Genomic DNA, 13,527 nt, shown 5'->3' on the forward strand with positions numbered 1-13,527 from the left:
CACCAAAGAACTTATATTCTTCTGGGAAGCCAAGCAGACATAGATGGAATGAAGAGAAATATTTAAATCTGATCATTACTAAAATTGCCTTGAGGGGCCCCAGAGCTTATGAGTTGATGCTGAGGTGCACAGTGACTGGCACCCCAGAAACATGTCATCAGGCTCTTTCTGGATGAGAACACCTCCATGTGTTGCAGAGGCCTGATGTCCCCTTAGCTTGACTGGGGCTCTTATGTGCAGCCTCTTGGATCCACAGGTTTATTAGAAGAGCTTGTTCACCTGCTCCCTAAACACCTGTTTCACCTGTTTGTTTCTCAGGGTGTAGATGAAGGGATTGAGCACTGGGGTCACCACGGTGTTGAGCAAGGCCACCACCTTGTTCCTGTCCTCCCCCTGGCCGCCCTTGCCCGACTGGACATACATGGAGATGCAGCTGCCATAGAAGAGAGAGACAACAATGATGTGGGAGGAGCAGGTTGAGAAGGCTTTCCGCCTCTCCTTGGCTGAGGGGATGTGCAGGATGGTGTGGAGGATGTGGCCATAGCAGGTGGCCGTCACGGACAGAGTGCCCAGTAGGCTGACGTTGGCCAGGATAAAATTCAGAAGCTCGATCAGACTTGTGTCTGCACATACAAGTTCCAGGAGTGGAAAGCTGTCACAGAAGAAATGATCAATGATATTGGGACCACAGAATGGCTGCTGGAATGTGAGGAAACCTGGAATGGTGATGATGAAGAATCCTGTGACCCAAGAAGAAAAAACTAGCTTGACACAGACCCTTTTGCTCATGATGGTGATGTAACGCAAAGGGTTACATATGGCCACATACCTGTCAAAGGACATCACTGCCAGTAGGAAGAACTCTGTGGTGCCCAGGAAGAAATAGAGGAAAAGCTGGAGAAAGCAACCTGCTAGGGAGATGGTCCTGTCTCCAGTCAGGATGTTGGCCAGCATCTTGGGGAAGATGACCGAGGTGAACCAGATCTCCAGGACAGCAAAGTTGCGGAGGAAGTAGTACATGGGGGTGTGGAGGCGCCTGTCCACGAGGGTGAGGACCACGATGAGGAGGTTCCCCAGCAGAGTGAGCAGGTAGGTGAGGAGGAGCCCCAGGAAGAGGAGCATCTGCAGCTCACAGGCGTCTGAGAGCCCCCGCAGGATGAACTGGGTGACAGTGGTGTGGTTCCCCGTGGCTCCTCTGGCCTCTGCTGGGAATGGCCGATCAGAGGTGTGCGGCTTCAGGAGTCGTGATGTTCTGGGGATCTGAGGACACTTGGAACTGAAAGGAAAGAGGGATTTTGAGCTGAAAGAATCCTTTATTTCTTCCCCCTGCAAGTCCGTTTCCCTCCCTCCTCAGGCCGGTTGTCCAGATCCCTCACTGAGTTAGCATCAAGTCACATACTTTGATTTAATTGTCTGGTATTCTCTGGGGAAAATTTTGCCTTTACCAATTCTTTTTCTGTTTTTCTTACTTAGGAAGTGTGTGTCCCTTTAATCTTGATCAGATGATGTTTTTTTCCCCATATTTGTCCAAATGTTTTAAGGGATCTCTCAAATAAAGTATTTCCTCTTCAAATCCTGCATCCATTGGTCACAGGCCTTTATCAAAAACACTAATGGAAAATTTACTCCAAACTTGTTACAGAGGCATTTGAGTTAGAGACTTCGTGTTTGTACCTGAACTCCATCATTTACTAACTTGTCTGGGGCCAGTTCTCTAACTTCACCAAACTCTGCTTCTTCAGTGGGAATAAAACATGTATTTGTAGATTAGGCATCATGGTTACTTCTTTGGGATAAATTCCTAAGTAATAGTAATGAAGAATAATAATGATAAATGCTCATATTTAAAATTGTTCATTGGTTCAATTTCAATTTTAGAGAATATGTCTTTGTTTTGAATAATTTTTTCTAGTTCTTACATTATTTAACAGTGTCTTACTGACTTCCCTGGTGGCTCAGATGGTAAAACATCTGCCTACAATGCAGGAGACCTGGGTTCGATCCCTGGGTTGGGAAAATCCCCTGGAGAAGGAAATGGCAACTCACTCCAGCATTCTTGCCTCGAAAATCCTGCAGACGGAGGAGCCTAGTAGGCTACAGTCCATGGGGTTGCAAAGAGTCAGACACGACTGAGCGACTTCACTCACTTAGAAATCTGGATAAGGGAGTAGGCATTCTTGCCATCGGTTGTCCTTTATAGAAATAACAGGTAAAGGCAAGCTTCTGTGAAGAAGAGCTGACTCTCTGAGACAGGAGCAGAAACTAATGTGATAAGCCTGCCTCAGAGAAATGGTAACACGGTGCAGTATAGCTGTGTAAAATATGTATTTATATGGAGAAGAATTGGATGAGGACACAGAAAAATGAGCATAATTGCCATAATAGGATGGGACGATGGCAGGCAATTTTTCTTCTGTCTCTTTATTATTTTTATTATTGCTTATAAAGTAACTTAAATTCAAAATCAGAAAAGAAGCCAGCACAATGAGCCCATTTGGACTAAGAGTTGGGTAAAAAAGTTTGAGAGAGACAAAGGGGAAATAAATGACTGTCCGTGAACAGAGTGAAGGAAAGCCATAATGATTCTGTGAGCCATCAGCTGTTCCTGAGTCAGGATACTGAGAATGATGCAAAAAATCAAAGAAGTGAGCTGTGCCACAGCCTGCCAGTGGACACCTGAAAATAGATGGCAGGCTTCCAGCCAGAGCATCCAGAGGAATCAAGTTCCCTTCCCGACTCCAAAAATTGCACCAATGTAGATTACCTCACCAGATACTAGCTGAGATGCTCAGTTGTCTTCAAGGCAGTTCTGATGAGGGGAGACTCCTGGTTTTCACAGGAAACTCCCAACTCTGCAGTGTTGCCTGAGGAGTACGCCTCTTGGGGGCTCACCAGAGATGCGAAATGAAGGACGCGCCAGAGCTGTAACATGTTCTGCAGATCATGGACACAAGTAGGTCCTATTCTCTTGTACACAGTACACACAGGTGTTTGCAAATATCCATATTTTCCAACAACCAATCTCTCTTAAGAAATATTCTCTGACTCTCTTGCTATCCACACATCCTTAGATATCCTTAGAAATGAACAATCTCTGGATATTCCCCAGAACTTCACCAGTTTCTCAGGAAGCTTCTATTTTTCTGATCCATCACCATATCATGGACCACATTCCTGGGGAAATGGATATGAAAACCTATTATTCCTCCATCCCTCATATAGTAAGGCAGAGACAGACATCAATAGATGCTGATTAGTTTAACTCATCTTCAGTTGGGCTTAAGAAGTTTCTGGCCCTTCCAGGAGTATGGTGTCCATAGAGAGTTCTGGGGTAAAATAATTGTGGCAGACTCTTTGTCTTGGACTGCTTGGGATTCTGTTTGGTCTCCTTGGAAGCTCAGAGATACAGAAGTTGCAGAGCTCAAACTTAACCAACCTAGAGATTCATGTTATTCTCTTACTGGATGGAGCTATGCTTCCCTGGAGATTCATTATCATCAGTGGTAATAGGACCTAAGAAGGTCCCTTACCTCTTACTTTCTTCAATTTTGGGATTTAAAGTTTACTTTGTTTTGACTGAGAAGCTGAGAAACCTCTAATGAATTTTAACTGTAACAAAGAAACACAGTTAATAAAACATTCAAAAAGTTTTGTGATGTGCTTTCGTGTGATAAGTATGGCTCTAGATGCCACAGACAGGCAGTATCTTGTGGAGAAGACAGACATTAAATAATCAGATAAATATTAATTACTACTGTGACTAGTGTCTGAAGAAGAGCTCAGAGGATATCCTGAACCAGACTGAAGGATGATGAAAGGTATTCCTGAGTTACATAAAGTTACATAAAGTTGTTGTTCAGTTGCCAGTCGTGTCTGACTCTTTGTGATCCATGGACTGCAGCACCCAGGCTTCCCTGTCCTACACCAACCCCTCCGCCCCAGTTTGCTCAAACTCAAGTCCATTGAGTCAATGATACCGTCCAACCATTTCATCCTTTGTCGTCCCCTTCTACTCCTGCCTTCAATCTTTCCTAGCAACAAGTTCTTTTCCAATGAGTCAACTCTTTTCATCAGGTGGCCAAAGTATTGGAGCTTCAGCTTCAGCATCTGTCCTTCCAATGAATATTCAGGGTTGATTTCCTTTAGGATTGACTGGTTTGATCTCCTTGCTGTCCAAGGGACTCTCAAGAGTTTTCTCCAGCACTACAGTTTGAAAGCATCGATTCTTTGGTGCTCAGCCTTCTTTATGATCCAACTCACATATGTACGTGACTACTGCAGAACCCATAGCTTTGACTCTATGGATCTTTGTGGGCAAAGTGATGGCTCTGCTTTTTACGCTTGATCTTAGCCAAAAGGCTGAGAAGCGATATGTCTCTGCTTTTTAATACGTTGTCTAGATTTGTCAGAGCTTTTCTTCTAAGCCGCAAGTGTCTTAATTTCATGGCTGCAGTCACCATCCACAGTGATTTTTTAGTCCAAGAAAATAGTCTGTCACTGTTTCCTTTGTTCCCCCATCTATTTGCTATGAAGTGATGAGACTGGATGCTATGATCTTTGTTTTTTTGAATGTTGCATTTTAAGCCAGCCTTATCACTATCCTCTTTTACCTTCATCAAGAGGCTTTTTAGTTTCTTTTCACTTTCTGCCATAAGGGTGGTGTCACCTGCATTTCTGTGGTTGTTGATATTTCTCCTGGAAATCTTGATTCCAGCTTTTGCTTCATCAACCTGTCATTTCTCATGATATACTGTGCATAAAAGTTAAATAAGCAGGGTGACAATATACGGCCTTCATGTACTTCTTTCCCAATTTTTAACCAATCCATTGTTCCATGTCCAGTTCTAACTGTTGCTTCTTGACTTACATACAGGTTTCTCAGGAGGCATGTAAGGTGTTCTGGTATTTCCAACTCTATAAACTTGAGACCTGAAGAATAAATTGGAGTGTGTGTGGAGGTGAAGGACCTTTAATTAGTTAATTAATCATTCATTCAATAAATGTTTATTGAGTACCTACTGTACTTACTGGAGAAGGGAATGGCAAACCACTTCAGTATACTTGCCTTGAGAACCCCATGAACAGTATCAAAGGGTAAAACGATAGGATACTGAATGAGGAATTCCCCAGGTCGGTAGGTGCCCAGTATGCTACTGGAGCTCAGTGGAGAAGTAACTCTAGAAGGAATAAAGGGATGGAGCAAAAGCAAAACCAATACTCAGCTGTGGATGTGACCGATGATAGAAGCAAGGTCCGGTGCTGTAAAGAGCAATATTGCATAGGAACCTGGAATGTTAGGTCCATGAATCAAGGCAAATTGGAAGTGGTCAAACAGGAGATGGCAAGAGTGAACATCGACATTCTAGGAATGTCTGGACTGGAATGGGTGAATTTAACTCAGATGACCATTATATCTACTACTGTGGGCAGGAATCCCTTAGAAGAAATGGAGTAGCCATCATGGTCAACAAAAGAGTCCGAAATGCAGTATTTGGATGCAATCTTAAAAACGACAGAATGATTTCTGTTCGTTTCCAAGGCAAACCATTCAATATTACAGTAATCCAGGCCTATGCCTCAACCAGTAACGCTGAAGAAGCCGACGTTGAACGGTTCTATGAAGACCTACAAGACCTTTTAGAACTAACACCCCAAAAAGATGTCCTTTTCATTATAGGGGACTGGAATGCAAAAGTAGGAAGTCAGGAAACACCTGGAGTAACAGGTAAATTTGGCCTTGGAGCACGGAATGAAACAGGGCAAAGGCTAATAGAGTTTTGTCAAGAGAACGCACTGGTCATAGCAAACACCCTCTTCCAACAACACAAGAGAAGACTCTACACATGGACATCACCAGATGGTCAACACCGAAATCAGATTGATTATATTCTTTGCAGCCAAAGATGGAGAAGCTGTATACAGTTAGCAAAAACAAGACCAGGAGCTGACTGTGGCTCAGATCATGACTCCTTATTGCCAAATTCAGACTGAAATTGAAGAAAGTAGGGAAAACCACTAGACCATTCAGATATGACCTAAATCAAATCCCTTATGATTATACAGTGGAAGTGAGGAATAGATTTAAGGGACTAGATCTGATAGATAGAGTGCCTGATGAACTCTGGACGGAGGTTCATGACATTGTACAGGAGACAGGGAACAAGACCATCCCCATGGAAAAGAAATGCAAAAAAGCAAAATGGCTGTCTGAGGAGGCCTTACAAATAGCTGTGAAAAGAAGAGAAGCCAAAAGCAAAGGAGAAAAGGAAAGATATAAGCATCTGAATGCAGAGTTCCAAAGAATAGCAAGGAGAGATAAGAAAGCCTTCCTCAGTGATCAATGCAAAGAAATAGAGGAAAACAACAGAATAGGAAAAACAAGAGATCTCTTCAAGAAAATTAGAGATTCCAAGGGAACATTTCATGCAAAGATGGGCTCGATAAAGGACAGAAATGGTAGGGACCTAACAGAAGCAGAAGATATTAAGAAGAGGTGGCAAGAAAACACAGAAGAACTGTACAAAAAAGATCTTCACGACCAAGATAGTCACGATAACATGATCACTGACCTAGAGCCAGACATCTTGGAATGTGAAGTCAAGTGGGCCTTAGAAAGCGTCACTACGAACAAAGCTAGTGGAGGTGATGGAATTCCAGTTGAGCTATTTCAAATCTTGAAAGATGACGCTGTGAAAGTGCTGCACTCAATATGCCAACAAATTTGGAAAACTCAGCAGTGGCCACAGGACTGGAAAAAGTCAGTCTTCATTCCAATCCCAAAGAAAGGCAATGCCAAAGAATGCTCAAACTACCGCACAATTGCACTCATCTCACACGCTAGTAAAGTCATGCTCAAAATTCTCCAAGCCAGGCTTCAGCAATATGTGAACCGTGAACTCCCAGATGTTCAAGCAGGTTTTAGAAAAGGCAGAGGCACCAGAGATCAAATTGCCAACATCCGCTGGATCATGGAGAAAGCAAGAGAGTTCCAGAAGAGCATCTATTTCTGCTTCATTGACTATGCCAAAGCCTTTGACTGTGTGGATCACAAGAAACTGTGGAACATTCTGAAAGAGATGGGAATACCAGACCACCTGACCTGCCTCTTGAGAAACCTGTATGCAGGTCAGGAAGCAACATTCAGAATTGTACGTGGAACAACAGACTGGTTCCAAATAGGAAAAGGAGTGCGTCAAGGCTGTATATTGTCACCTTGCTTATTTAACTTATATGCAGAGTACATCATGAGGAACGCTGGGCTGGAAGAAGCACAAGCTGGAATCAAGATTGCTGGGAGAAATATCAATAACCTCAGATATGCAGATGACACTACCCTTATGGCAGAAAGTGAAGAGGAACTCAAAAGCCTCTTGATGAAAGTGAAAGAGGAGAGTGAAAAGGTTGGCTTGAAGCTCAACATTCAGAAAACAAAGATCATGGCATCTGGTCCCATCACTTCATGGGAAATAGATGGAAAAACAGTGGAAACAGTGTCAGACTTTATTTTTTGGGGCTCCAAAATCACTGCAGATGCTGATTGCAGCCATGAAATTAAAAGACGCTTACTCCTTGGAAGGAAAGTTATGACCAACCTTGATAATATATTAAAAAGCAGAGACATTACTTTGCCAACCAAGGTCTGTCTAGTCAAGGCTATAGTTTTTCCTGTGGTCATGTATGGATGTGAGAGTTGGACTGTGAAGAAAGCTGATCGCTGAAGAATTGATGCTTTTGAACTGTGGTGTTGGAGAAGACTCTTGAGAGTCCCTTGGATTGCAAGGAGATCCAACCAGTCCATTCTAAGGGAGATCAGTCCTGGGTGTTCATTGGAAAGACTGATGCTAAAGCTGAAACTGCAATACTTTGGCCACCTCATGCGACGAGTTGACTCACTGGAAGACTCTGATGCTGGGAAAGGTTGGGGGTGGGAGGAGAAGGGGACGACCGAGAATGAGATGGCTGGATGGCATCACTGACTCTGTGGACATGCGTTTGAGTGAACTCCGGGAGTTGGTGATGGACAGGGAGGCCTGGCGTGCTGTGATTCATGGGGTCACGGAGAGTCGGACACAACTGAGCGACTGAACTGAACTGAACTGTACTTACTGTTTGCTAGATTCTAAACTGTGTACTGAAGATGACTATGAGTGGTGAACAAAACAGAGGTGATGTCCAGTCCCCGTTGAGCTTCCTCTCTATTATGTGAATCTTTGCAAAAGGATGTTGAAATTGTGTTTGTCTTGGTCCTTGGGCCATTCAAGCTATAACTACTTTGTAATCCCACTTTCTTTGGTCACCAAACTATTCTGTGCACTGGAGAAAACTGGCCGATGTAACATGACTGTCAGAAATGGTATGATTAGGAGCCAATGATATGTTTGAAAAGGCAAATGAATGACAGGCTTTCAGTTCTCTAAGAGCATTAGTGGGTTAATCTGACTAGGGTTATCTTTCCTGATAGTCTGGCTATCCTTAATGTAGTCAGATGGCTACCAACTCACTTTCTAAACATGTGGTCACCTCATATAAACTGCATGTGTAGTCACCTTATTCCTGGTAAACAGTCATGACTAATCAATAACTTATAAGAAGTAGGCTCATATGACTGGATAGCTGAGGTTAAGAAATGTGCATGGTACACATTGGTTGCATCTGCTGAGGTGTGCTTATAGAAAATTGTATACCTCCTCTGGTCGACCAGAACTTTCATAATTTTCAGTTAGACATGATATAGCCTATATATTTGGTGTCCCAGATTGATTTGACATAGTGCCTGTGATAGCTTCTAAGGTGGCCCTGATGACCCATCTCCTGATATTCCTGTCCATGTGCTATCCCCTCCCCTTGTGTGTGGCTGTACCTCGTGATAGTCTTCTAATGAATGGAATACAGTGGAAGGGATGAGATGTCATTTTTGAGAATGTTACAAAGAGACTGTGGTTCCATCTTGCATGTCCTTTCTTGCTCTCTTGCTTGCTCTGAAGGAAGCCATATTACTAGCTGTCCAGTAGAGAAATCCACATGGCAAGGGACTCATGTCTGCAGCCAATAGCCAGCAAGGACTTAATGAACAGCCACTGTAGTGAACATGGGAGCCGATCCTCTCTTAGATAACCATTGAGATGACTACTGTCGCAGCCTGTACCTTGGTTACAGCCTTATGAGATATCTGGAGCCAGAGGCTAATGCAGTTCTCATTGAGATTCTGGTCTTTATTCCGTAGGTGTCCTGATGGAGCACTCAATGCATTTTTGTTGTTCATTCACCAGTCGTGTCTGACTCTTTGTGATCAATGGACTACAGCACCCAGGCTTCCCTGTCCCTCACTATCTCCCAGAGTTTGCTCAAACTCATGTCCATTGAGTTGAAGATGCCATCCAACCATCTCATCCTCTGTTGTTCACTTCTCCTCATGCCCTCAATCTTTCCTAGCATCCAGGTCTTTCCCAGTGACTCAGCTCTTTGCATCAGGTGACCCAAGTATTCAAGTTTCAGCTTCAGAATCAGTCCTTCCAGTGAATATTCAGGACTGATTTCCTTCGGTTTGACTGGTTTGATCTTGCTGTCCAAGAGACTCTCAAGAGTTTTCTCCAGCACTACAATTTGAAAGCATCAGTTCTTTGGCGCTCAGTCTTCTTTATGATCCAACTCTCACATCTGTATATGACTACTGCAAAAACCATAGCTTTGACTCTATGGATCTTTGTGGGCAAAGTGATGCCTCTGCTTTTTAGTATGTTGTTTAGATTTGTCATAGCTTTTCTTCCAAGAAGTATTTCTTTTAATTTCATGGCTGCAGTCACCATCTGCACTCACTGTTTCCATTTCCCCCCATATATTTGCCATTAAGTAATGGGACCAAATGCCATGATCTTGTTTTTTGAATGTTGAGTTTTGTTTTGTTTTTTTTGGCTGTGCTGGGTCTTTGTTACTGTTTGGGCTTTTTTCTAGTTGCAGCAAGCAGGGGCTCTGGTGCACAGGCTTCTCACTGCACTGGCTTCTCTTGTTGGGGAATATGCACTCTTGGTCTCTTGGGCTTCAGTAGCTGTGGGACATGGGCCTAATGGCTCTGCAGCATGTGGGATCTTCCTGAACCAGGGATCGAACCCATGTCTCCTGCATTGACAGGCAGATTCTTTATCACTGAGCCACTAGGGAAGCCTGAGTGTTGAGTTTTAAGCAGCTTTTTTACTCTCCTTTTTCATCTTCTTCAAGAGGTTCTTTAAATCCTGTTCACTTTCTGCCATAAGGGTGGTGTCATCTGCATATCTGAAGTTGTTGATATTTCTCCTGGCAATCTTTATTCCAGTTTGCTTCATCCAGCCTCGTATTTCACATGATGTACTGTGCACAGATGATACTTTGTGTATGAGGTGTGAAAGTTGCTCTTTGTGTCCGACTATTTGCAATCTCATGGACTTTACAGTCCATGGAACTCTCCAGGCCAGAATACTGGAGTAGGCAGCCGTTCCCTTCTCCAGGGGATCTTCCCAACCCAGGGACTGAACCCAGGTCTCCTGTGTTGCAGGAGGATTCTTTACCATCTGAGCCACCAGGAAAGCCCAAAAAAGTATCATCAAATAAAATTAGAATGCAGGTCAAGTATAGCAGTACCAGTCTCTCTAAAGAATACAACTTACTTTGCTTTCCTGGTTGTTCCATGTCAAATATGTCAAGGCTATATATTGTCACCATGCTTATTCAGTTTATATGCAGAGTTGCTGCTGCTGCTAAGTCATTTCAGTCGTGTCCGACTCTGTGCGACCCCATAGACGGAAGTCCACCAGGCTCCCCCGTCCCTGGGACTCTCCAGGCAAGAACACTGGAGTGGGTTGCCATTTCCTTCTCCAATGTGTGAAAGTGGAAAGTGAAAAGTGAAAGTGAAGTCGCTCAGTCGTGTCCGACCCTTAGCGACCTCACGGACTGCAGCCTACCAGGCTCCTCCATCTATGGGATTTTCTAGGCAATAGTACTGGAGTGGCTTGCCATTGCCTTCTCCGATATGCAGAGTACATCATGTGAAATGCCGGGCTGGAAGAAGTGCAAGCTGGAATCAAGATTTCTGGGAGAAATATCAGTAACCTCAGATATGCAGATGAAACCACCCTTATGGCAGAAAGTGAAGAGGACCTTAAGAGCCTCTTGATGAAAGTGAAAGAGGAGAGTGAAAAAGCTGGCTTAAAATTCAACATCTGAAACACAAAGATTATGGCATCTACTCCCATCACTTCATGGCAAATAGATGGGGAAACAATGGAAACAGTGACAGACTTTATTTTCTTGGGCTCCAAAATCACTGCAGATGGTGACTGCAGCCATGAAATTGAAAGACACTTGCTCCTTGAAAGAAAACCTTTGACAAACCTAGACAACGTATTAAAAAGCAGAGACATTATTTGCCAACAAAGGTCCATAGAGTCAAAGCTATGGTTTTTCCAGTAGTCATGTATGGATGTGAGAGTTAGACCATAAAGAAAGCTGAGCACTGAAGAATTGATGCTTTTGAACTGTGGTATTGGAGAAGACTCTTGAGAGTCCCTTGCAGTGCAGAGTGATCAAACCAGGCAATACTAAAGGAAATCAGTCCTGAATATTCATTGGAAAGACTAACGCTGAAGTTAAAGCTCCAATATTTTGGCCAGTTGATGCAAAGAACTAACTCATTAGACAAGACCCTGATGCTGGGCAAGATTGAAGGCTGGAGGAGAAGAGGATGACAGAGGATGAGATGGTTGGATGGCATCACCGACTCAATGGACATAAGTTTGAGCATTCTCTGGGAGTTGATGATGGACAGGGAAGCCTGGCATGCTACAGTCCATGGGGGTTGCAAAGAGTCGGACATGACTGAACTAATTGACTGTTCCATGTCCAGTTCTAAGTGTTACTTCTTGACTTGCATACAGGATTCTCAGAAGGTAGGTAAGGTGGTCTGGTATTCCCATCTCTTTAAGAATTTTCCACAGTTTGTGATACACACAGTCAAAGGCTTTAACGTAGTCAATGAAGCAGAAGTAGATGTTTTTCTAGAATTCTCTTGCTTTTTCTATGATCATACAGATATTGGCAATTTGATCTCTGGTTCCTCTGCTTTTTCTAAATCCAGATAGTACATCTGGAATTTCTAGTTCACATATGGTTGAAGCTGAGCTTGAAGGATTTTGAGCATTACCTTGGTAGCATGTGAAATGAGTGCAATTTTGTGGTAGTTTGAATATTCTTTACCATTGCCCTTCTTTGGGATTGGATTAGTTGTCTAAAATACTTTACCAACAAAAGGGTTATTATTTTAACTTGAGTTATCTTGACCACTAGTACAAGGGCTTCCCTGGTGGCTCAGTTCAGTTCAGTTCATTTAAAGTAAATTGTATTTCTATTGATGCATAAGGCCTGTTTCAGGCAGGAAATCTTCAGAGAGAAAGGGTGTGTGGTTTCTGCTTCCTCTGTGTTAACTATGCAAGTCCACCTCCCCCTCACCTGAGTTTGCTAACCCTGTCCTCCTCCAGAGATATGGGCATGGGATTGGTGTGGCAAGTAGGGATGGATTTCCTGGAGGAAGGGGAAGGTTATATGGACAAAGATGGTAGTGTGGTGGTAAGACATGGTGGATTTAGTACATATTTTGAATGTATAATCCACAGAATTTGCTGATTGTTTGACTGAGAAATAAGAGAAAGGGAGCAAGTCAAAGTAATGCAGTTTTGTTTTTGACCGGGAATCTGTACTTTTCTTATTGGGTAAAACACATAATAATTTAAAATTTATTATTTTAACCATTTTAAAGTGTACTGTTTGGTGGTGTCAAGTACATTCACATTGTTGTGAGATCACCACCATTATCCATGTCCAGAACTTTTTCACCATCCCAAGCTGAAATTTTATATTCATCAAATAATAACTCTCCATTCCTACCCACACTTCCTGGTAACCAGCATTCTACATTCTGTCTCTATGATATTTTTTTAATCACTCTATACCTCACATTGTGGAATCTGACTATATCTGTCCTCTTGCTGCTGCTGCTAAGTCGCTTCAGTCGTGTCCGACTCTGTGCGACCCCAAAGACAGCAGCCCACCAGGCTCCCCCGTCCCTGGGATTCTCCAGGCAAGAACACTGGAGTGGGTTGCCATTTCCTTCTCCAATGCATGTAAGTGAAAAGTGCAAGTGAAGTCGTTCAGTCGTGTCTGACTCCTAGTGACCCCATGGACTACAGCCCACCTTAAGTCTTGCTTATTTCACTTAGCATATGTCTTCAAGTTTCCTCCATGTTGTAGCATTTAATTTATCAGAATTCCATTTCTTTTTAAGGCAGAATAATATTCCAATGTATGTACACACCACATTTTGTTTATCCATTCATTCATCCATAGACATTTGAGTTGTTTCTACCTTTTTGGCTGTTGTGAATAATGCTGCTATGAACACAAATGTAAAAATATCTGTTTAAGTGCTTACTTTCAATTCTTTTGGGTTTATCTCTAGAAGTGAGATTTCTGGATGATACAGTAAATCTATGTTTACATTAT

General features: G+C 42.9%; 1 protein-coding gene across 1 annotated transcript; it reads right to left on the reverse strand.

Annotated features, from left to right (window-relative positions):
• Positions 1–261: 261 nt before the first annotated feature.
• Positions 262–1,685, reverse strand: LOC129563446 (olfactory receptor 6E1-like). The gene is made up of 2 exons (XM_055437243.2): positions 1,675–1,685; positions 262–1,276 (listed from the first exon to the last, which is right to left on the reverse strand). The coding sequence occupies exons 1-2, from the start codon at positions 1,683–1,685 to the stop codon at positions 262–264; spliced, it is 1,026 nt and encodes a 341-aa protein (XP_055293218.2).
• Positions 1,686–13,527: the final 11,842 nt, after the last annotated feature.

The sequence above is a fragment of the Moschus berezovskii genome, chromosome 9 (genome assembly GCF_049115385.1).
Source record: "Moschus berezovskii isolate FMDL1 chromosome 9, NW_MosBer_1.0, whole genome shotgun sequence".
Classification (NCBI taxonomy): domain Eukaryota; kingdom Metazoa; phylum Chordata; class Mammalia; order Artiodactyla; family Moschidae; genus Moschus; species Moschus berezovskii.